At 50.2% G+C, this 20944-nt stretch overlaps 2 protein-coding genes and 1 long non-coding RNA gene across 3 annotated transcripts; all 3 read right to left on the bottom strand.

Moving 5' to 3' along the window:
- Positions 1-673: 673 nt before the first annotated feature.
- Positions 674-10504, bottom strand: LOC309889265 (uncharacterized protein; the record flags this gene model as incomplete). Its single annotated transcript, XM_082782027.1, has 8 exons — positions 674-3122; positions 3290-3394; positions 4324-4557; positions 7218-8144; positions 8470-8574; positions 9050-9176; positions 10290-10365; positions 10491-10504. 8 exons carry the CDS (start codon positions 10502-10504, stop codon positions 1441-1443), a joined length of 3270 nt encoding a protein of 1089 aa, XP_082638153.1. The 3' UTR covers positions 674-1440.
- Positions 10505-10828: 324 nt separating this feature from the next.
- On the bottom strand, positions 10829-12378 carry LOC309889170 (butyrophilin subfamily 1 member A1-like). Its single transcript, XM_082781921.1, has 5 exons — positions 12338-12378; positions 12183-12227; positions 12078-12098; positions 11887-11919; positions 10829-11709 (listed from the first exon to the last, which is right to left on the bottom strand). Exons 1-5 carry the CDS (start codon positions 12339-12341, stop codon positions 11081-11083), a joined length of 732 nt encoding a protein of 243 aa, XP_082638047.1. The 5' UTR covers positions 12342-12378; the 3' UTR covers positions 10829-11080.
- A 751-nt stretch (positions 12379-13129) lies between these two features.
- On the bottom strand, positions 13130-14640 carry LOC309889193. The gene is made up of 7 exons (XR_014319203.1): positions 14620-14640; positions 14492-14512; positions 14359-14379; positions 13845-13865; positions 13717-13737; positions 13584-13604; positions 13130-13150 (listed from the first exon to the last, which is right to left on the bottom strand). It is a non-coding gene; the product is annotated as an uncharacterized lncRNA (long non-coding RNA).
- Positions 14641-20944: the final 6304 nt, after the last annotated feature.

Here is a 20944-nt window from a genome sequence, read left to right as displayed (position 1 = left end):
GCAGTCATCCCACAAGCATAGCCTGTGCTGGGCTCCAGCCCATAGCCCCATATGCAATCCGAGGCCATGGATGGCCGCAGTGACACCCCCTAGCCCTCGATGGGCCCACCCCATCCTTCTGCATTGGGTGAGGCGTCCCATTGCGGGATGGGGTCATCCTGTCACCAGCTGATGGAGAGACACCTACGGGGATGGCACAGAGCCTGGGCTTACCAGAAACCCCTTTATGGCCTAGGGTTGACAAGACCCACACCACCATGACCACTGGTTCGCAGCCAGGGCGTTATTAACACAACTCCAAACCAGCCGTGCAACCCAACCAGCCAACCAACTTTTTATATTAACGTGTTTTTTTTCCAGATATTTGGCTACTAATGATAAATTCACTGCCCCAGTGGACCATCTGGGGTCTTAACGCATCAGAGATTACTAATTTAAAGTCAGAAAGTTATGGGATGGCCACATCAAAGGTGAAGGTGGAAGCAACCATCCCAGTGATAACACAGCCATAGTGCTCCCACAGATCTTTGCTGCGGTGGCACCATGGGTGGCTTTAGGTTTTTTGGAGGAAAAGGAGGTGATGAGAAGGAAGGGAACGGGAGGTAGGTCCTGGTACATGGTGAGAAGGGAAGATGAGGCCAAAGAGACTCTGAGCACCCCAAAGACTCTTGACCATCTCTCTGAGCAGCTCCCAAGTTCAGGAGCAAGAATACACCACGAACGAAAGAAAAACAAAAACAAACAAAAAACAAAACAAACAAACAAACAAAAAAACACAGGGGAAGTGTGATTTCCCCACAGCCAGTTTTTAGACAGTTTTCCTCCAGAATTCAGGGTTGCAAACATCAGTTCCCCCTCTCACATTTTTTTACAGCAGCAATCCCTTCCTGCCACACAGGAGCAATTCCAGATTTAATACACAGCTATTTAGATAACAGAAAAATAAAAGGTAAACATAAGATTAGGAACCGAGGGCTTTTTTTATTATTATTACTGAGGTTAAATACATATAGTGGGGAGGGAAGGATGTGTGTAGGAAGACAGATTTCTACAGTATCTCGGGGTGCTGATGGGCACCCAGGGCGGATGCCCCAGCCTGGGGAACGCTGCAGGATTTAAGGGCTTTGAAGCCAGGTGATGGGATGGACAGACAGCCTGAACCCCAGAACAAGATGGTTTGACTGGGGGAGATGGGAGTGAGTGGATCAACACACATCAAGCCCTTGAAGCAAACTAAATAAGAAATAATTAGGAAAAAAAATAATTATATTATTTACTCTCATCAGCCTACTTAGATCATTTGTGTGTTTTGTGATGTTTTTTATTTTTCCTGAAGACTGCAAAGGTGGGAAGATTGAATAATACCTAGGCAAAGCTGTAATTTTTCTTATCTGCCCCAATCCAGAACTCTGGGTGCTTACAGAGCTTTTCTCCCCAGTGCTATCTCTGGTGTTCACCAGGGTTTGACCCCTCCTCAAACCACTTCGTGCACTCGGGACACCGAGGAGAGTTCTGCTGCAGGGCGAGCTGCGAGTTCTGCTGGAAGCTTCTCCCGCACTGCCGGCATTTGCAGAGCCTGTCCCTTCCGTGCACGCGTTGGTGCACAACGAGGTTGGACCTCCTGTTGAAGCTCTTCCCGCACACCGAGCACGGGTAGGGCTTCTCCCCCGTGTGCGTGCGCCGGTGGGTGATGAGGTCCGAGCTCTGTGCGAAGCTCTTCCCACACTCGTGGCACTTGTAGGGCTTCTCCCCGGCGTGCAGCCTCTGGTGCCGAAGGAGGCTCGACCGGTTGCTGAAGCTCTTCCCGCACTCGCCGCACTGGTAGGGCTTCTCGCCGGTGTGGAAGCGCTGGTGGGCGATCAGGTCCCCGCTCTGCCCAAAGCTCTTCCCACAATCGGAGCACTCGTAGGGTTTAATCCCCGTGTGCAGCCTCTCGTGCCTGAAAAGCGTCGATCTCCCCCGAAAGAACTTCTCGCACTCAGAGCAGTGGTAGGGTTTCTCCCCCGTGTGCGTGCGCTGGTGGACGATGAGCTCCGAGCTCTGCCCGAATCTCTTCCCGCACTCCTCACACTTGTAGGGCTTCTCCCCCATGTGCATCCTTTGGTGCCGGAAAAGATTTGACCTGTGGCTGAAGCTCTTGCCACACTCGGGGCACTCGAAGGGCTTCTCCCCTGTGTGCGTCCGCTGGTGGACGATGATATCGGAGCTCCTGGTGAACCTCTTCCCGCACTCGTGGCACTGGTAGGGCTTCTCCCCGGTGTGCACCGTCTCGTGCCTGATGAGCGTCGACCTGTCCTTGAAGCACTTCTCACACGTCGAGCACTGGTAGAGCTTCTCCTCCACGTGGACCCTCTGGTGGAGGTTGAGGTCCGAGCTCTGGTTGAACTCCTCTCCGCACTCGTAGCACTTGTAGCGCCGCTCGCCCACGTGCCGCTGCTGGTGCTGCAGCAACTTGGACTTGTCCCTGAAGCACTTCCCGCACTGGGGGCACTGGTAGAGCTGGTCTCCTGCGTGGACCTTCTCGTGGACGAGAAGCCTCGATTGGTGGATGAAGCTTTTCCCACAATGCTGACATTTAAAGGGCTTTTCTCCCATGTGGATCCTCTTGTGCCTAATGAGCAGCGACCTGTCCGGGAAGCACTTCTGGCACTTGGGGCACTCGTAAAGCTTCTCCCCGCCGTGCGTCTGCTGGTGGACGATGAGGTTGGAGCTCTGCCTGAAGCACTTGCCGCACTCGTGGCACTTGTAGGGCTTCTCCCCCGTGTGGATTCGCTGGTGCACGATGAGGTTGGAGCTCTGGCCAAACCTCCTCCCGCACTCCTCGCACGCGTATTTCTTCTCCCCGGCGGCGGCCCCGCGCTGGGCTTTGGAGCCGTTGAGGATTTTCACGTCCCCTGCCTGAGGGATGAGATGAGCTGCAACCTTCACATCGTCATCTTCTCCCGGCCTCCACTCAGCCTCAGGAGCTGCCTCTGGCCGCGTGCCCTCAGAGCCGTTCCCTGCCCGTTTGCTGGCCACGATGCCAGCGGCGATGTCGGTGGCAATGCTGGGATCTCCCCTTCCTTCCTCGTGTCCTCGTGTCAGGCTCAGTTTAGTCCTAGCTCTCCTCGGGGTGCATCCTGCTGGGGGACACAAATGAGAGAAACGTCTTAAATCTGGAAGGGAAACGAGGTCACGGGGGGAGAGGAAAGAAGCCTGAGAGCAAGAGCTGAGCCGTAGCAAGTCTGAGTTGTGGCAGGGGGTGAACCCAGGGGTCCACGGAGAGTTTCTGGGGGGGGCAGTGCCTCACCTCCAAGGGGGTCTCCGGGTTTTTTTTCTTCTTGCATCCCTAGGGGGGTTGGAAGCTCTCCAGGCTGCTCCATGCAAGCTGGTTTCAGGAAAGGGAAGCCCTGCTCTGTGGGTTGAAAGTGGCAAAAATGTATCAAAATTAGAAATAAAATTAAAAATACAATTGGAAATAAGGTAAGAAATAAAATTAGGAATAAAGTTAAAAAGAGAAAAATAAAAAATAAAAAATAAAATTAAAAAAATAAAAATAAAAGTACAGTAAAAGTGCAATTAAAAGTATAATTAAAATTAGAAGTATAAAGCATAAAAGTATAAAGTATAAAATTATAAAGTTAAAAGTATAATTAATTTAGAACACAATTATAAATAAAATGAAAAAGAAATGAAAAAGAAAAAAGAAATTTAGAAATGAAATCAGAGATAAAGTGGAAAAATAAAAAGAAAAATAGAAAAATGGAAAAGAAAGAACAAATTTAGAAATAAAATAGAAAAGAAATATAGAAATAGTAAATAAAAATAGAAAGAAATAAAAAGTTGGAAATAAAATTAGAAATAAAGTTAAAAAGAAAATAAAAAAGAAAAAATAGAAAACAAGAAAATTAGTGATGAAAAGATAAAAGAAAAATGGAAAAAGTAAAAATGGAAAAAATAAAAATAGAAAAGAGAAAGTAAAAACAGACAGGAAAAAAATGAAAAAAAAATAGAAAAGAAAAAATAATATTAGACAGGAAAAAATAAAAATAGGAAAAAAAATAGAAAAAAATAGAAAAAAAGTAAAAATAGGCAAGAAAAAATAGACAAGAAAAAATAAAATTAGGAATAAAATTAAAAAGAGAGAAGAAATACAGAAACCAAACGCAGCCCGAGAACAAAAGTACAAATAAGCTCCCAAACAGCCCCAAAGAGAGCCAAATCCCCCCCTCCTCACCGCATCCCCCCGCAGCGCCGCGCTGGCACCGCGTGGCCCGATCCCTGCACCCCGGTATCCCCCCGGTTCCCCCATCCCCTTGCTTCCCCCCCGGACCCCCCCATTACTGGGCCGCCGCCCCGCGCTGCTCCGGCCCCGGCCCCGGTTCCCGGCCCCTTCGTGCCCTCGGTCCCCGGCCCCGGCTCGGCCCCGTCCCGGGGGGTGGCGGCCGGGAGGAGCCGTCCCGGGGGGGCGCCGCCAGCCCCGGATGGGATTCGCGGCCCCGCTGCCGGCCTCGCCTCCTCCCGGCCCCGGGGCCTTTGTTCGCTGCTGCCTCGCTTCCTTCCCGGGCGGATTGCGGCCTTTTTTAGGGGCCTTTTTCTTTTTTTTTTTTTTTTTTTTTTATTTTTTTATTTTTTTTACTTTTCCATTTACTTTTTATGTTTATCGTGTTCTTCCTTTATATTCTTAGTTTTTACTTTTTAATTCTTTTTTATTTCTTTATATTCTGGTTTTTTTTGTTTGTTTGTTTGTTTTTTTTACTTTTTATTATTTTTCAGTTCTTTATATTTTTATTTTTTACTTATTATTTTTCATTTTTATTTCTATTTTTTCGTGTTTTATTCTTATTTTTCTTTTATTTTTCTTTTATTATTAGTTTTCATTTTGTATATTTTTCTTTTTCTACTTTTTATTCTTATTTATATTTTTATGTTTAATTTTATTTTCATTTTGTATATTTTTATTTTTACTTTTTTTTTTTTTTACTTATACTTTTATTATTTTACATTGTATATTTTTACTTTATTATTCTTTTACTTTTAATTCTTATACTTTTTTGTTTTATTTTTTTTTCTATTTTTGTCATACTTTTATTCTTTTACTTATTTTTTACTTTTTAATTTTTACTCTTTTATCCTTTTACTTCTTATATTTTTACTTTATTTTTAAATTTTCCTTTTTAATCTTTCTTCTTTTTATTTTATTTTTTATTTTTACCCTTTTTGGTTTTCTTTTCTTTTTGTGTTTTGCTTTTTATTTTTGCTTCTACTTTTTTATATGTCTACTGTTTATGTTTCTATTCTTTTATATTTCTACATTTTTTCCATTTATATTTTTATTTTAAACATATTTATTATATTTTTTATTCCTCTTTATTTTTATATTTCTTATTTATTTTATTTATCTTGTAACTTTTTATTTATTTTTTAACTTCAGGATTTGGAGACAAAGCAGATGATCTTCCTGACAGCCTAATAACGAGAAATCTGCAGTAGCCTTGTCCCTGTTTGCAAATTCCTGGGTCCTCCAGGTCTCTGGAAGGTCTTTATGAAAATGCACGGTAGAAAATAGGACCAACTTTTCAGGTTCTTAGCTCTGTCTGTGGTCCAACTCAACCGTCACCTATGTGTCCCACTCCTCCAAAAAAATCCCGTATTCTTGATCTGCCACTAACCCCAGGGGATGCCCATAAAGATCCTCCTTGACTGAAGTGTATGCTGGTAAATTTTTAATTTTTTTCTATCCCAGTGGAAGCAAATTCCCCAGTTTGGAAAGAGCTGTGGTGGACTCTCCTTCCTCTGCCATTGCATGGTTATTACATTGTCCCCATGGCTGGAGCAGAGGAACGTGGAGAACAAGTACAAGTTCTTGCAGAACTTGTAGGAGCCTATTTCATTTTATTTATTTATTTTTTTTTTTTCCCAAGAATAGCAACTTGTGAAAAGCCCTCCCAGCCTTCACTCTCTGAGAAACAGCCCTGTAAACATACCCATTGCATTTCTGCTCTCAGGTCCTGAAGCAAGTCTGGTTTCTACCTCTCAAGAAGCTCATGTTCTGGAGATCTTCCCTTGTGGAGTTGTCGTTCAAGTGACTCATGGACAGGAAGACCTCTTGGCTTCTGATGTGGCTTCAGTGATGGAAATAGTCTTCTCCTTTCTAACTGGACACAGTCACAGACCCCAAATTAGGTTGGAAAAGAGCTCCTAGATCATAAAGTCTATCCTTGTAGGCTGATTTGTCTGGTCTGTCCATATAAAAATAGTGCTCTTAACCTGTTAAGAAGCAGCGTTGGATCCCCTTCCTTCAGGAAACTCCACCCCAAGCCTGGTCTATGGTACGTGGACAACTTAGGTCATTGGGTGGATGGTTGGACTTTATATTCTGAAGGGTCTTTTCCAACCTAAATGAATTTGTGATTCTAAAATTTTAACTTCTTGTGCCTCAGCTTGGACATGGGCTCAACTGGGAGCAAGTAAGGTGCCTAAACATGAAGACATCTCAATTTCTTCACCAGGTAATTTCTCAGCCTCCTAGATGATGAGCGGGGATAGAGAATACAGGTAACTGAAGGCACCACAGGGAGGATGAGTACCAGGAGTTGTAGGAAACCCAGACAGAAAAGACGAGTGCCCCAGAAGATGTGGTTCAACCCAATCTCCTCTGCCACAATCCGAAATGTGCCTTGTTTCCAGGACCCAGCTGGACCTGGGGAGGCTTTGTAAAGTTCCTCAAAGTGGAGGCCAATTCCTCCATGCATTACAGGCCAGAAACGTGGATTTAACTCGAAGAAGATAACTACCTGGGGAGTTATAACTACATGGGAGGAGACACGCCAAGTGGCCAAACATTGCGATTTTGATGAACGTCGTGAACATCATGAGGAGTTTGGAAGGTGCCTCTGGAGACCTGGTTTTCCTAGGGTTACACTGGCATATTTAAACACGACATCAGTGTAAGTAGTACAAAACCAACCGCACTTTCTGAGCCCATCCACCCTACACACTGCATTTAGTGACTGAATTTCCTTCTTGCCCCACCCTCTGAAGTACTTACAGTCCTTCTTGTGTACAGACTGGTTCATTTTTAATGGAACTTCACGTTTGCTGACTGATTTCTTGACTTTTGTGGGCACAAGCACAGCAACAAAATGTTCTTCTGTCTAGGTTTAAGTGCAAAGACCATCTCCCACGCTCAGATATTCTGTATATCCATCTCCTGAATGCAGTTCCCGATATTTAGCAAGGCAGGATCTCACACTGGATGACCTTCCACACTCGGAGTGCTGATTTTTCTCCTCTGTGAGTTTTCTGGTGCACGGAAAGGTGCGAGCTCTGCCCAAAGCTCTTCCCGCACTCAGCACATGTGTAGGGTTTCTCTCCCGTGTGCACGCGCTGGTGTTGAATAAGTTTCGACCGCACGCTGAAACATTTCCCACACTCTGAGCACTGGTAGGGCTTTTCTCCTGTGTGCGTTCGCTGGTGGACAATCAGGTCTGAGCTCTGTATGAAGCTCTTCCCGCAGTCGGGGCATCGATACGGTCTCTCTCCGGTGTGCTGCCTTTGGTGTTTAATCAGGTTTGACCTTTTGCTGAAGCTCTTCCCGCACTCACAGCACTGGTAGGGCTTTTCCCCTGTGTGGGTCCTCTGGTGTGCGGTCAACGTTGAGCTCCGTGTAAAGCTTTTTGCACACTCGGGGCACTTGTACATTTTCTCACCCGTGTGCACCCTCTGGTGCGTCACAAGGCTGGAGCTCCTGTTGAAGCACCTCCCGCACTCGGGGCACTGGTAAGGTTTTTCCCCAGTGTGGGTCCGCTGGTGGACGATGAGGTCCGAGCTCCTCATGAAGCTTCTCCCACACTCCGGGCACTTGAAAGGTTTCTCTCCCACATCATCTCTCGGAGGTGTAAGCAAGTCCTTCCTCCAGCCACCCTCCTGCCCATGCTCAGGCGGCCTTTCCGCAGGCTCCTCCTGGATGGGGGTTTCTCCAAGGTTGGCATCAGCTCCTCCACAAAGTGTCCTGCTCCCTGTTTTCCATGTTAGCAGACCCTGCTGGCTCCCACGGGCACTGTGTTCGAGCATCACCAACGTAACTGCATGCCTCCGTGCTTGCTCAGCATTTTGGTCTCCAGCACTCTCCTCCTCCATCTCCCCATCCATCCCAGGAGGTTCTGTGACACAGAGAGAAGCCAGACAGGTTATTTCCTAAGCCAGGTAGAAATAACATTAAGGGGAAAGTGTAGGAAAAGCTGAAGCACCAATTAACCAGACAGGACAATTGGCTGAAGTTCTGCTTCCGTCATTTCCCAGGGATGGAAGATTGGGAAGATAATGGAGAGGAAATTTATTCTGATTTCCAGTTAGGATCAGTGGAACTATATCTCATAGTAGGATCTACCACGTTTTGACTAAAAGCCTGATGTAGGGTTGATAGGAAATAATAGCATGTGCTGATGTAGGTAGTCATGGTCTTTGCCAACGACATCCCATCCTCACCTTCCTGACTGCTGCTCAGGACTTTTTTCTCCATTTCTTGAAGGTTTGGGGCCCAGTGTTCTCCTCCCTCCTGGTTGAGCAAGTCTGGCTCAGCAGCAGGAAAACCTGTCCCAGAGGAGATAATGGCATGAGGGATTTGAGAATTGAGGAGTATTTGTGAAGTGAAAGAAATCTGAACTTTCTCTTGACTTGAGGGATGTGGAGTGGGAATGGTGGTGATACAGTCTCCTGGGTTACCTGCATGAATGTGAGTCCTCTACCATCAAATGGTTGACCTGCCTGGACCTAAATCAATCTTTGGGATGGAGATAGTGCAGAAAAAGGGGAAAAGTTGCCGCGGGGGAAGACAGATATTTCCATACCCCGGAAAATAGTATGGAAGAGAGGAGAAAAGGGGTTTGCCTTAATGTGCATCCTTGCTCTGACTCCCAGGAGGAACATCAGGGAGAGAATCTGCCTCACTCTTGAATGCCACAAAGCTCATGCCATCCCAAAACTGAGACTGTCTGCAACATAAAGGCCAGGAGCTAAAGTTCCAGGAGCTCTTGGGTCCAAAACTCCAAGGGCCAGAACTCCTTACCCAGCGAGGTGACGGTCTCGTAGTTCTCCAGCATGACATCCACGTAGAGAGTCCTCTGCACAGGGTCCAGCAGGACCCATTGCTCCTTGGTGAAATACACGGCCACCTCCTCGAAGGTCACGGGCTCCTGCAGCAGCAAGAGATCCCACTTCAACATGTGAGGATGCCACCCCACCATGCAAAAAGAAGAACAAAAATACCTAAATAAGAAGCAAAATAGCTCAAGCCTTTCCCAGGCAACCAAGGAGAGCCGTGGGGCATTCAGGCAAGAAAATGAGGGTGTGCTGGTCCTCCCGGGAGGAGACTCATGCATCTGAAAGTTTTTGCACCCAAAAAAACAGGTGTTTCCTTTCCCCAAAGGGCTGATTTTCTGGTGTATGACCATTGTCGCTGAAGAAATGTTGTGGTTTTTGTTTTGTTTCTTTTTTTTTTTTTTTTCTGCACATCATCTCTTCTTCCATTCTCTTTGCTTCCTGCTCCATCTCCAGAGCAAACCCTCCAAATCCCTCTGCCGAATTGTCTACCTGAGCCAGTTTCATTGTGTCCATCACTTTTTTATTTTTGGTGTTTCAGGACATGTGTCTATTCTGGTGTAAGACACAGCAGCCCATCAGTGCTAGGAATGAGGAAAAAAAAAAAAAAGAAAAAGGAGAAAAAGGAAAAAAGGAAAAAAGAAAGATGCCCATTTTGGGGTGCTAAGCTGAAATTTAGAGCTTCATTGTGACTTTTGGACATCTAGGATGAGCCCAGCAGTGGCCCTGCCAGCCCTACAACACCAGCAAGCTTGTGGGGAGTGGGGAAGAAGGGGACAAAATGGGGAGGGGATGGGGGGGGGGGTCAAGTGTCAGGACAACCCAGCTCTGTCCCTTTGTCCTGTCCCCTTGGGGACCTCAGAGCCCTGGGGAGGACAAGTCCCCTGCTGTCCTCATGCACGGGGGGGGGGGCTCACACGGAGTCCAAGGGATGCTGGGGTTTTGGGGGGCTCATACCCAGCCCGGAGACTGGGGGTCGTAGCCAGTCCGAGGGGTGCAGAGGGGGACTGCCGGGGGTCCCTACTTACACCGGGAGGGAGTCAGCGGTGAATCCGTATCCTCTCCGAGAGGTGTCGGGGAGCCCATATCCAGCCCCCGGGGGGTCCACAGGGGTCGTACCCAGACCAGGGAGGAAGAGGGGTGGGGGGAAGCACCCATCCCGGGGGGAGCCGTCCCCTCCCCGGTAGCCCCCGCTCCCTGCCGATTACCTGCACAGCAGCGGCGGCAGCACCGGAGCCGGCTCCGAGCACCGGAGCTCCCCGGACTCCGCTTTGTTCTCGGTTCCTGCAACCCCAACCCCTTCCTGTGCGTCCCCCGCCTCTTCCCGGGCCGGATCCCGCAGCATCCTGCTCCCCTTAGGACCCCCCCGGAGCATCCAACCCACGGAGCATCCTTGTCATGGAGCAAACCGATCCTGGAGCATCCCGGTCCCGGAGGATCCCCGTCCTGGAGGATCCCGGTCCCGGAGCATCCCAGTTCTGAAGCATCCAACCCACAAAGCATCCAGGTCCCGGAGGATCCCAGTCCCGGAGCATCCCAGTTCTGAAGTGTCCAAGCCCGGAGCACCCTGGTCCTGAAGCATCCAACCACCAGAGCATCCTCGCTGCCCCCAGCAACAGCCACGATCTGGCTCAAATCCAGCTCCCAGTGGGGTGTTTTGCCCTGCAAAACTGTAAAGTTTCCCGTTCTTTTTGGAGTAGGCAGCTTCCTTCATAGTGATTTAAAATAATCCCACACAGCATTTCCATGTTCAAAAGTTGATGTAATTAACCACAAGGAGTATTACTAATTCTTTTACACTTAAATCCATGTTAATAACTCGTGCTTTCAAAAAAAAGCCAAATTTATAAATGGAGTTAGGGATGGAAAACTGGAGCCCACAAATGGGGCTCCCAAACATGAAGCAAACGGGTGTCTGAACTCTGAGTGTCCCCCACCAACTGTCACAGGTCTCAGTGTGAAGGGAGGAACACGGAGCAGCCCCTGGCCCCAGTGCCCCTCATTCCTGTGCTGCTCCTGCAGGTTCAAGGAGAGGTAAGTCAAGAGCGGCCGGAGAAGGGCAGGAGCCCTCCAGGGCTGGGGACAGGATCTGGGGGGTGCTGTCCCTCAGGCACAGCTGGACGCTGCTTGTCTCCAGCCAGAACCAGGGGTGGATGCTCTCCCCATTGAAGGAAGCTCTTTTGAACACGCAGATCTCTTTCCCATCGTCAGCACTGATAAAAGACACCTGCTGCGCTGAATAGTCCAGACAGACCCAGATCCTCATTGGAACAGGGGACACAGAGAAGCGTATGGGAGGAAATGTGAGAGACATGAGCTCTCCTTCATCGTACTGCAGTGCCCAGATCCCTTCTTCAGGGCACATGTTGATTCCCACCCTCCTCCTCACTGATGCCCTGGCCACCCCCACAGCCAAATTTGAAACTTTTTCCAACTCGCCACTCAACTCCACCTTCCAGCAGTGCTTCCCCCCTGTGAACTGCTCACGGCCCAGCACGCAGAGACAACAGTCAAATCTCTCCGGGGTGTTGAGCACTGTTTGCCATGTCTGTTGCAAACGCATGCTTGTATTGTCTTCCAACAGAACAAGCCGGGGATGAGCCGTGTCCGGATCCAGGGTCACCTTCACTGCAGGGACAGAAGGAGCCAGGCCATCAGGGGCAGAGCTCAGCCCTGGGCAGGCTTTCCCCAGCTCAGGGCCAGGAGCTGCCCCATGGGGCAGGAGATGGGGCACCTCTTAGCTCCTGAACATGCCCCAGCAAGAGAAGGAGAAGCACCACAGAGGGCAACCCAGTGCACACCTACCTGTATTTTTAGACAGCAGAAAATTTCTCCATGCTGGAAGGAGAGGGGAGAGCTGGTCACAGCCCATGGCTGGTGCCCAGTGGGTGTGGGCAGGGTGAGGGGCCAGCCCTGGGCCACTCTGCCCCAGCTGCCCACTCTCCCCTGCACATTGCCTTGGCATTGCCCTGGGGCCCAAGTGCAGGGATACTCACCCAGCTCTGCAGCTTGATTCCCTGAAAAGGAAAGCAAAATAAATGCCTGATGAGAGGGAAGAGCAGCTCAGCCCATGGCTGCTTTCATGGGAAGACCCCAATTACCCTTAGTTAGGCAGAGAGACTCGCCAAACATTGCACGTTCTTTTGCTGCAAAGGAAAGAGAAAAGGAAAACATGATCTGATCCCATACCTCTCATTTTTTTTTCTTTTTCTTTTTTTTTTTTTTTTTTTTTTTCTGTTTGGAGAGTGAGACTTACCCATCTCTGCAGCTTGTTTTTCTGTAAAACAAAAGAAAAAGGAATTAATGGTCAGAGGGAGCAACTTGTCGCCCATTGCAAAAACCCAAATTCCTATTCTCTCTGGAGTGAGAATACACTGCCTTGCTCTCAAACATAGAAAAGATTAGTCAGCAAAGCACAATTTTGTGGAAAAATTTACAAGTATGAAGGTTTCAGCACAGTGCAACCAAAATACTAATGGAATGGGGATCGGTAGAATGGGAACTGAGCACCTTGCTCAGAGATTCAGAAGGACCAGACTAAGAAAGAGCAAGGGCCACCTCTGAGCAAGGCTTGTGCACGTGGAGCAATAAGGACAGACACTTGTGCAGCTCTCTGCACTGTGCCACCAAAACACAAGTGGAAGTGAATGGGGACAGGGGAGGATGTCCCTGTCCCAGAAGCGTCAGTGCAGAGCGGGTCAGCCCTGCAGCTCGCTCCCCGTCCCCACCTTGATCCCCGTTCCTTTCAGCCATCCCGGCCATGTCCCATGCCCAGGGCAGCCCCAGCCCCAGCACTCCCTACTCCCCCGTCAAGGTGAGGGTCTAGCCCTGGGCTGCTCTGTCTCAGATGTCCACCCTCCCCTGCACATCACTTTAGATTTGTCATGCAGTGCAAGCACGGGGACACTCACCCAGCTCTGCAGCTTGTTCCACTGGAAAATTGGAAAAGGAAGAGAATAGCAAGCCATGATGAGAGGGGGAGCTGCTCAGCCCATGGCTGCTGCCATGGAAAGATGCCAAGTCTTTGGGTTTATGAAGCGAATCTTACCGATCTTTGCATCTTTTCTCACTGGAAAAGGAAAGCAAAAGCAACACATGATCAGAGAGGAGCTCTTCAAATTCCAAGACTAATTCTATGGCTAGACCCCAAATTTCTTTGCCGTAGTTAGTGGGCACAGAGAGTCTTGCTCTCAGACTGGGAGGGACCAGACTAACAGGGAGCAAGACCCAGCTTTTAACAAGGCTTGTACACGTGGAGCAGTAAGGACAGACACTTGTGCAGCTCTCTGCACAGTGCCACCAAAAGACAAGGGGAAGTGAATGGGGACAGGTGGAGGATGTCCCTGTCCCAGAAGCGTCAGTGCAGAGCGGGGCAGCCCCACAGCTCGCACGTGGGTGCAGAGTGGTGGGTGTGGGCAGGGTAAGGGGCCAGCCCTAGGCTGCGCTGTCCCAGTTGCCCACCCTCCCCTGAACATCGCTTTCGTGTTGCCAAGGGCACTCACCCAGCTCTGCTGCTTGTTCCTCTGAAGAAAAAAAAAAAAAGAGGGGGAGAGAAATTAAATGCCCGATGAGAGGGGAGAGCTTCTCATTCTATTGCTGGACCCCATACTGTTTGTTGTGGTGCAGGATACTCACCGAGTTCTATATCCTTCCTCACTGTCAAACAAAAGCAAAAAGAATGCATGATAGAAAGGGACAACGTCCCATCCCACACTGCCCACCAATAGGGCCCAAATTCCTTTATTTTGGGGAGGGACACTCACCCAGCTTTTTATCTTTTTGTGCTGGAAAAGAAAGGTAAAAGCAATGCATGATCAGAGGGGACAGCTTCTCGTCATATGCCTGCTCCCATGGCTACGTCCCAAAATTTATTCTTCTTGGAAGTGGCCAAATATAACTTTGCTCCCAAAAGAAGGGATTAGACTATTAGTGAGTGAAGTTCATCTGTGAGCATGGCTTGTGCAAGCTGAACAACCAGCACAGAAACTTGTGCAGCTTTCAGTACTATGCCACCAAAAGAGAGGTGGAAGTGAATGGGGAGCCGGTGGAGGACGTCCCTGTCCCAAAAGCATCAGTGCCGAGCGGGGCAGCTCCGCAGCTCGCTCCCCTTTCCCATCTTGATCCCTGTTCCTTTCAGCCATCCCGGCCATGTTCTGTCCCCAGGGCAGCCCCGCACTCCCCACTCCCCCATCAGGCTGAGGGGCCAGCCCTGGGCTGCTCTGTCCCAGTTGTCCACCCTCCCCTGAACATCACCTTTGTGTTGCCGAGGACACTCACCCAGCTCTGCTGCTTGTTCCTCTGAAGATAAAAAAAAAAGAGGGGGAGAGAAAAGAAATGCCTGTTGACAGGGGAGAGCTTCTCATTCCATCACTGGACCCCATACTGCTTTGTAGTGGTGTAGGATACTCACCGAGTTCTGAATCCTTCCTCACTGTCAGACAAAAGCAAAAAGAATGCATGATAGAAAGAGACAACTGCCCATCCCACACTGCCTACCAATAGGGCCCAAATGCCTTCATTTTGGGGAGGGACACTCACACAGATCTGCAGCTAGTTCCTCTGCATAAGAAAAGCAAAAACACTTGGTGAGAGAGTACAGATTCTCATTACATGATGAGAACCCATTTTCTTTGGGTTCAGGGACAGAGACTCACGCAGTCTTGCAGATTGGCGCTCTAGAAATGAGAAGAAAATTATGGTGAGAGGAAACATCTTCCAATTGTGTTGCGACACCTCAAATCCCTTCAGATTTTGATGGAGACTTACCGGCCTTTGCACGGTATTCATCTGGAAAAGAAAGAGAAAATCCCTGGAGTGCTCTGTCCCAGCTGCCCACCCTCCCCTAAATATCACCTTGGCCTTGTCCTGGGGCCCAAGCACATGGACACTCACCCAACTCTGCTGCTTGATCCGCTGGAAAAGAAAGCAAAAGCAAAGGAGGATAAGGACGGAGAACTTCTCATCTGATTGATGCTTATGGGAAAACATTGGGTTTATGAATGCAGATTTACATAACTTTCCAACTTTTTTAAATGGAAAAGAAAAAAAAAAGTCAATGTGTGACCAGAAGGCAGTGCTTCACATTCCATAGCTACTCTCATAGGTAGACCCTTAAATATTTTTCTGAGGTGAGTGTGCAGAGAGCACCTTCCTCCGATTTTGGGAGGGACCAGACTAACAGGGAGCAAGGACCATGTCTGAGCAAGGCTTGTGCACGTGGACCAGTAAGGACAGACACTTGTGCAGCTCTCTGCACCGTGCCACCAAAACACAAGGGGAAGTGAATGGGGACGGGTGGAGGACGTCCCTGTCCCAGAAGTGTCAGAGCATAGTGGGGCAGCCCCGCAGCTCGCTCCCCATCCCCACCTTGATCCTCGTTCCTTTCAGCCATCCCGGCCATGTCCCGTGCCCAGGGCAGCCCCAGCCCCAGCACTCCCCACTCCCACCCCAGGCTCCAGCTGCTCCTCCAGCACCCCCGAGCCACCAGCACACAAGCCCCCAGAGCCCACCCAGACCAGGCCCAGGCCCTCCCACAGGGACACCACTTTCAGGGGCTGGGGGCAGGGACTGCAAGGACTCACCCAGCACTCGTCTCAGTGCCGCTGAAAAGCAAAGGCGGAGGAAGAGGTGGTGAGCAGAGCAGCTTGGTTGCTGGGTGGGAACATGTGCAGGGGGGCTGCGCCTTGCCACCAGCCCCATGCTGCAGCCATGCTCCCTGGCCTCCCACCCAAGACCATCCTAAGGCCTTTGGCATCCCCAGGAGAACATTCCCTTCCTCCTCCTATGCACCTCCCTGGGCCAGGGCTCAGCCCCGCTCCACACCCAGGGGGGTCCCTGCAGAACACCTCCCTCCGCTCCATCCCTGCGCTGCCAGCTTACCTTGCTTTCGATAGAGATAAACACCAATGCGAATGGTTGCAGCTGATAGCACGAGGACCAGAGCCACCTTATAGGGCCTGCTGTTTTCGAAGAAGGAATCTGTCAGAAGGCACCAGAAGAGGACTGCATTTCCATGCCCGCAGGTGGAAAATTAAGTCTCAGACTCCACCCGGCCCGGGATAATTGCAGGGGCCAGGAACACCTCACCCTGGCTGTGCCATTTGTACCTGTGGTATGCAGGGATGATTCCCACTCCTTCAGGAAGCGGCTGCTCCTGACCACGCAGGACAAGGACAAGGGCCACTCCACACTCCAGATCATGATGATGGCACCTTGGATTTCGTAGAATCTTAGAATCATACAATAATATATTGTCTTGGGCTGGAACAGACCTCAAGGACCATCTAGTTACAGCCCCCCACCTAGTTACACCCCAATGAGGTCACCCTGGAGCCTTCGCTTCTGTAGGCTGAACATCCCCAGCTCTCACAGTCTTTCTTTGTAGGAGAGATGCTCCAGCCCCTTGATCATCTTCATGGCCCTCTCCTGAACCTGTTCTAAGAGCTCCACATCCTGCTTGTGCTGGGGGCTCCAGACCTGGACACAATACTCCAGGTGAGGCCTCATGAGAGCAGAGCAGAGGGGGCCAATCCCCTCCCTCAAGCTGCTCACATTCCTCCATTGATGCAACCCAGGATGCAGTTGGCTTTCTGGGCTGCAAACACACACTGCCAGCTCATGTCGAGCTTTTTATCCATCAGGACCCCATGTCCTTCTCTGCAGAGCTGCTCTCAATGAGTTCCTCACCTAGTCTGTACTCATGTCTGGGATTGCCTCAGCCCAGGTGCAGCAACTTGCACTTGGCCTTGTTGAACCTCATTAGGTTTACGTAGGCCCACTTCTCAAGCTTATCCAGGACCCTTTGGATGACATCCCTTCCTTCCATAGTATCAGCTGCACCACTCAGCTTGGTGTCATCTGCAAGACACATTTCATAGAGTCCCTCCTGGTCCTGGGAATGTGTCTGGGAGACCGAGGGCAGGTGCTGCCCGCGAGCATCCCTCCACAGCAGCCGCAGCAGCGGGTACCAGCCGGCTGATCGACACAGCACCCGGATGCCTCCAGCCTCGTAGCCCCCCAGGGAGAGATGGGGGTCAGTGCCTGTGGCTGGGGGAAGAGCGCGTGGCTGGGGCTTGACTTGGGGAGGGATTGAGTTCCAAGGCAAAGACCCCATCTGCTCTCGTGCCAACACAGCCCAGCCCAACCATAGCCCCAGGGGCTCTGAGACTGGGCACTTCAGGCAATCATCCTCACCCCAAAACCACTCCGGCTGGTGCTAGAACCAGAAAACAGGGCTGCACAATGCCAGTGGCCCCAAATCGTCCAGAAAACCCAGGTGCTGAGCTTCAGCGCCTCCAGGCAGCTTCTCTGCACCAAGCTGTGCTGGTTCATGAAGCCCCGAGACTTCCAGACAATGTCTCAGGTCTCCCCCAGCATGAAAAGTAAAATCAAGCAGAGGTCCGGTAGCTCAGAGGCCTCTTCCCTGCTCCAGGCATTTCATTTGGTCCCATGGTTGACACAACTGAAGGAGCTGCTCAGCAGCCTGTGCCCAGTGCCTTCAGAACATCATGGGGATGGAGTTCAAAGAGGCCACTGAAACTGAATAAAGCCATACATCCATGCCAGTCTTTCTCAATAAAAAGCCTGCAAAGTTACAGGTGTGCTCCTTGCCTGACAAGTGCTCACATACTGAGGAGGTGAAGACCCAAAAGACTCAACTCTTTGAAAGGCCTCATCCATGACCATGAGGATGGGACAGAGGCTTGTGCAGACATACAAATCCAGGGACACCTATACCATCTGCTTGAGGCATCACCCCAGCCACTTATCTGACACCATCAGCTCCACTGTAGCTTTGTCATAAGCATCAGCATTTTGTATGATACACACATACTGGCCATCATCAGAGGGTCTCAGCCCTGTGATTTGCAAGTCCAGGCTTCCAGCAGAGAGACCATCTCTGGCCAACTCTGTCCTCCCAGCATATGCCCCATCTGCTCCCCGTACAGGTCCTCTCCATTGCAGTAGTGGTGCACTGTCTCAGATAACCTGTGCCAAATCCACCTGACCTCCAAGCTGCGAGCATCATGTTGAGGGGACAAGTGGCAGGTCATCATGACAACCTGCCCCATGGTGGCAGTGACAGGGTAGCCTGGTCCCACCACTCTGAGCTGGGCTGGGCAATGGAGAAGGGCACAGAGAGGTGGTGAGATTTTGCCATTGTAAATGTAGGGGCAATGAGTTACAAAGGGTGTGAGTTGGTGTCTGAGTTGGTGCATGCTGCGTCCCTCGTGTCCCATGGGAAATCACCGGGGAAACAGTAGAGGGAAAGGAAGGATGTGCAGGATAAGGAGGTGTGCTGGGAGTGGGAGCCCTCTCTGTAGCATTTGGGCAGGTGAAGAAGAGCCAAAAAGGCAACCGAGGAAGCACCCATATTGAGCAAAAGAACTAAAGGGAAAGTGAAACCCAGACAGGGAAAGAAGTAGGCTTGGGTCCCCCCTGCCCCATGGCAGCACATTTGCCAGGCCCAGGGGGGAGAGCCCCCAGCAGCCCCGCAGGATCCTACCTGAGCCCAGCCGGAGGAGGAGCAGAGTGACGAGGGAAGTCAGGAGGCCCCTGGCATGGCCGGTGAGGCTGGGGAGGCTGCAGCCCTAGGGAAGACCCATCTGTGCTGCAGAAGGAGCAGGAGCTGGGGACAAAAACAAGAGAAGAGAGAGGGGATCGAGGGGCTGCAGGCACCGCAGGCAGATGGGAAGGAGTCCCCCTAGGCCCGGGCACAAATAGCCACAGCCAGCAGCGTCTTGGACAGGGCGCAGAGCCTGCGCTTTTATCACGGGCTGGGGGACACAGCAGGCAGCCCCCAGGGGTTCTTCTCCTGAGGAGCCCCACCAACAGAGAGGTCCCTCACGGCACCCAGCAGAGCTGCAGAAAGCACAAGGCTACGCCCCACTTTCCTAACCTTTGCCCAACTCCTGGGAGCAGTAACCCTCTGGGAGCAATTTTTCCCCCTTAGTTGATTGGAGCAAATGTCTCCAGAGCAGAGAGGGATTGGAGGCTTCAGGGTATGGGGAGCAACTGGGTGCCAAGTCCAGTGCTGCCACAGTTTATTTAACGTTGTATGGGCAAAGAGCAAGCCCTGCTCCTGGCTCCAATTAAGCAGTCATGGTAGAAGGTCAGCTCACATTGGCAGGGATCTTTTTGAGAGCTTCGATGAACGACTTCACGTTGCACCTAAACAGTACTGTGATGGGTATTAAAATGGACTTAGAAAAATATTTTAACTCCAAAAGGAGGACCTGAAAAAACATTGGTCTGTTAACTGATGGGGATGGTGTCCTCACAAACAAGGACATTGACAACGCAGAGATGTTTAACGCTTTCTTTGCCTTTGTCTTCATCATTGACAATGGGCACTGGGACCTGAGGTGCCATGTGTTGGAGTGTCGTGACTGTGGGAATGATAAACTCCCAGCCAACCCTAAATTTTTGTGGGATTTGCTTCTACATGTGGATGTATACAAGATTATAGGGCCGTATAGGATTAAACCTAGAGTACTCAGAGAAGTGGCAGATGTCATCAGGAAATCTAAATAAATTATTTTTGAAATATCCTTCGGAATCTGGAGAGGTCATAGAATCATAGAGTGTCCCGAGTTGGAAGGGACCCATAAGGATCATCAAATCCAACTCCTGGCACCGCACAGGACTGCCCAAGAGTTTAGACCCTGTGACTAAGTGCACAGTCCAATCGCTTCTTAAATTCAGACAGGATTGGTGCAGTGAGTACTTCCCTGGGGAGCCCGTTCCAGTGTGCAACCACGCCCTTCATGAAGAACCTCTTCCTGATGTCCAGCCTAAACTTCCCCTGCTTAACGCCGTACCCACGGGTCCTATCACTGTTGTTTACAGAGAATAGGTCACCTGCCTCTCCAAGACCTGGACGGCGGTGTGTTTCTCTGAGCCCTCCGTTTGAATAGCTACATCTACACTATGGACTAGTGGGTGACATTGGTGGTAGAGGGATTGTTGGGCCACATGACCTTGGAGCTCTTTTCCAACTTGAATCTGATCAGCTGAACTTCTCAGATCAGCTGAAAGCTGAGACCACCTGCTGCTTCTGAACGTGGAGATTCCAAGAGCCTGAAGCCTCCTGCGGGCAGAGCCTCTGCAGAGCCTGTGTGATGGGAGGCTGGAAGCTCTTTGGGAGCCCCCAAGGGCAGAGCAATGACCCAGCTGAGACAAGTGGGATCCAGGCACCAGATGGGGAACTGGGGGTAGCTAGAGCTTAGGTTCCTCCTGGCTCTGACTAACAGGACCAACACCAAGGAGACAGTCTGCTGCAAAATGCCTTCCCAGGCAGCAAAGCCTCAGGACAGAAAGCACCCAAGAAATGCCACTGCCAGACTCCATCTTCTTGTGCAAAACTTCATTTGCCACAGTCTTGCTGCTACAGCTTACATGGATGTTCTCCAGAGGAGGGAACAAAGAGTCCCCTCAGGCTGCAAGAGTCCCTAAAGGAGCCCTGTGCAGGGCAAAGCCCAAAGCACCACAGTCCCCCGAACTCCACCATGTTTGAGGTTCCCACAGACCCAGTCCTTTCCAGTTCTTTTCCCCATGCTTCATGGGATGGATTCCACAGCATCCTGCCTCGCCCAAGCCCTCCCACAGCATCCAACTCAGAAAGCATCCCAGCCCTGCAGCATCCTGGTCCCAGAGCTCCCAACCACGAGAACATCTCCACTGCCCCCCACTGTAGCCAGGCACCGGCTCAAATCCAGCTTCCACTGGACTTTTCTGCCCTGCCACTTCAAGTTTCCTGTTCTTTTGGGGATATGCAGCTTTCTTCAATAATGATTTAAAATATTCACACGCTGAGATTTTCCATGTTCAGAAGTTGATTTATTTACTTACAAGGAGTATTACT

The sequence above is a fragment of the Aythya marila genome, assembly GCF_965140915.1.
Source record: "Aythya marila genome assembly, chromosome: 33".
NCBI lineage: Eukaryota > Metazoa > Chordata > Aves > Anseriformes > Anatidae > Aythya > Aythya marila.
Note: the sequence above shows the minus strand (reverse complement) of the source record. Positions and strands in the feature narration are given on the sequence as shown.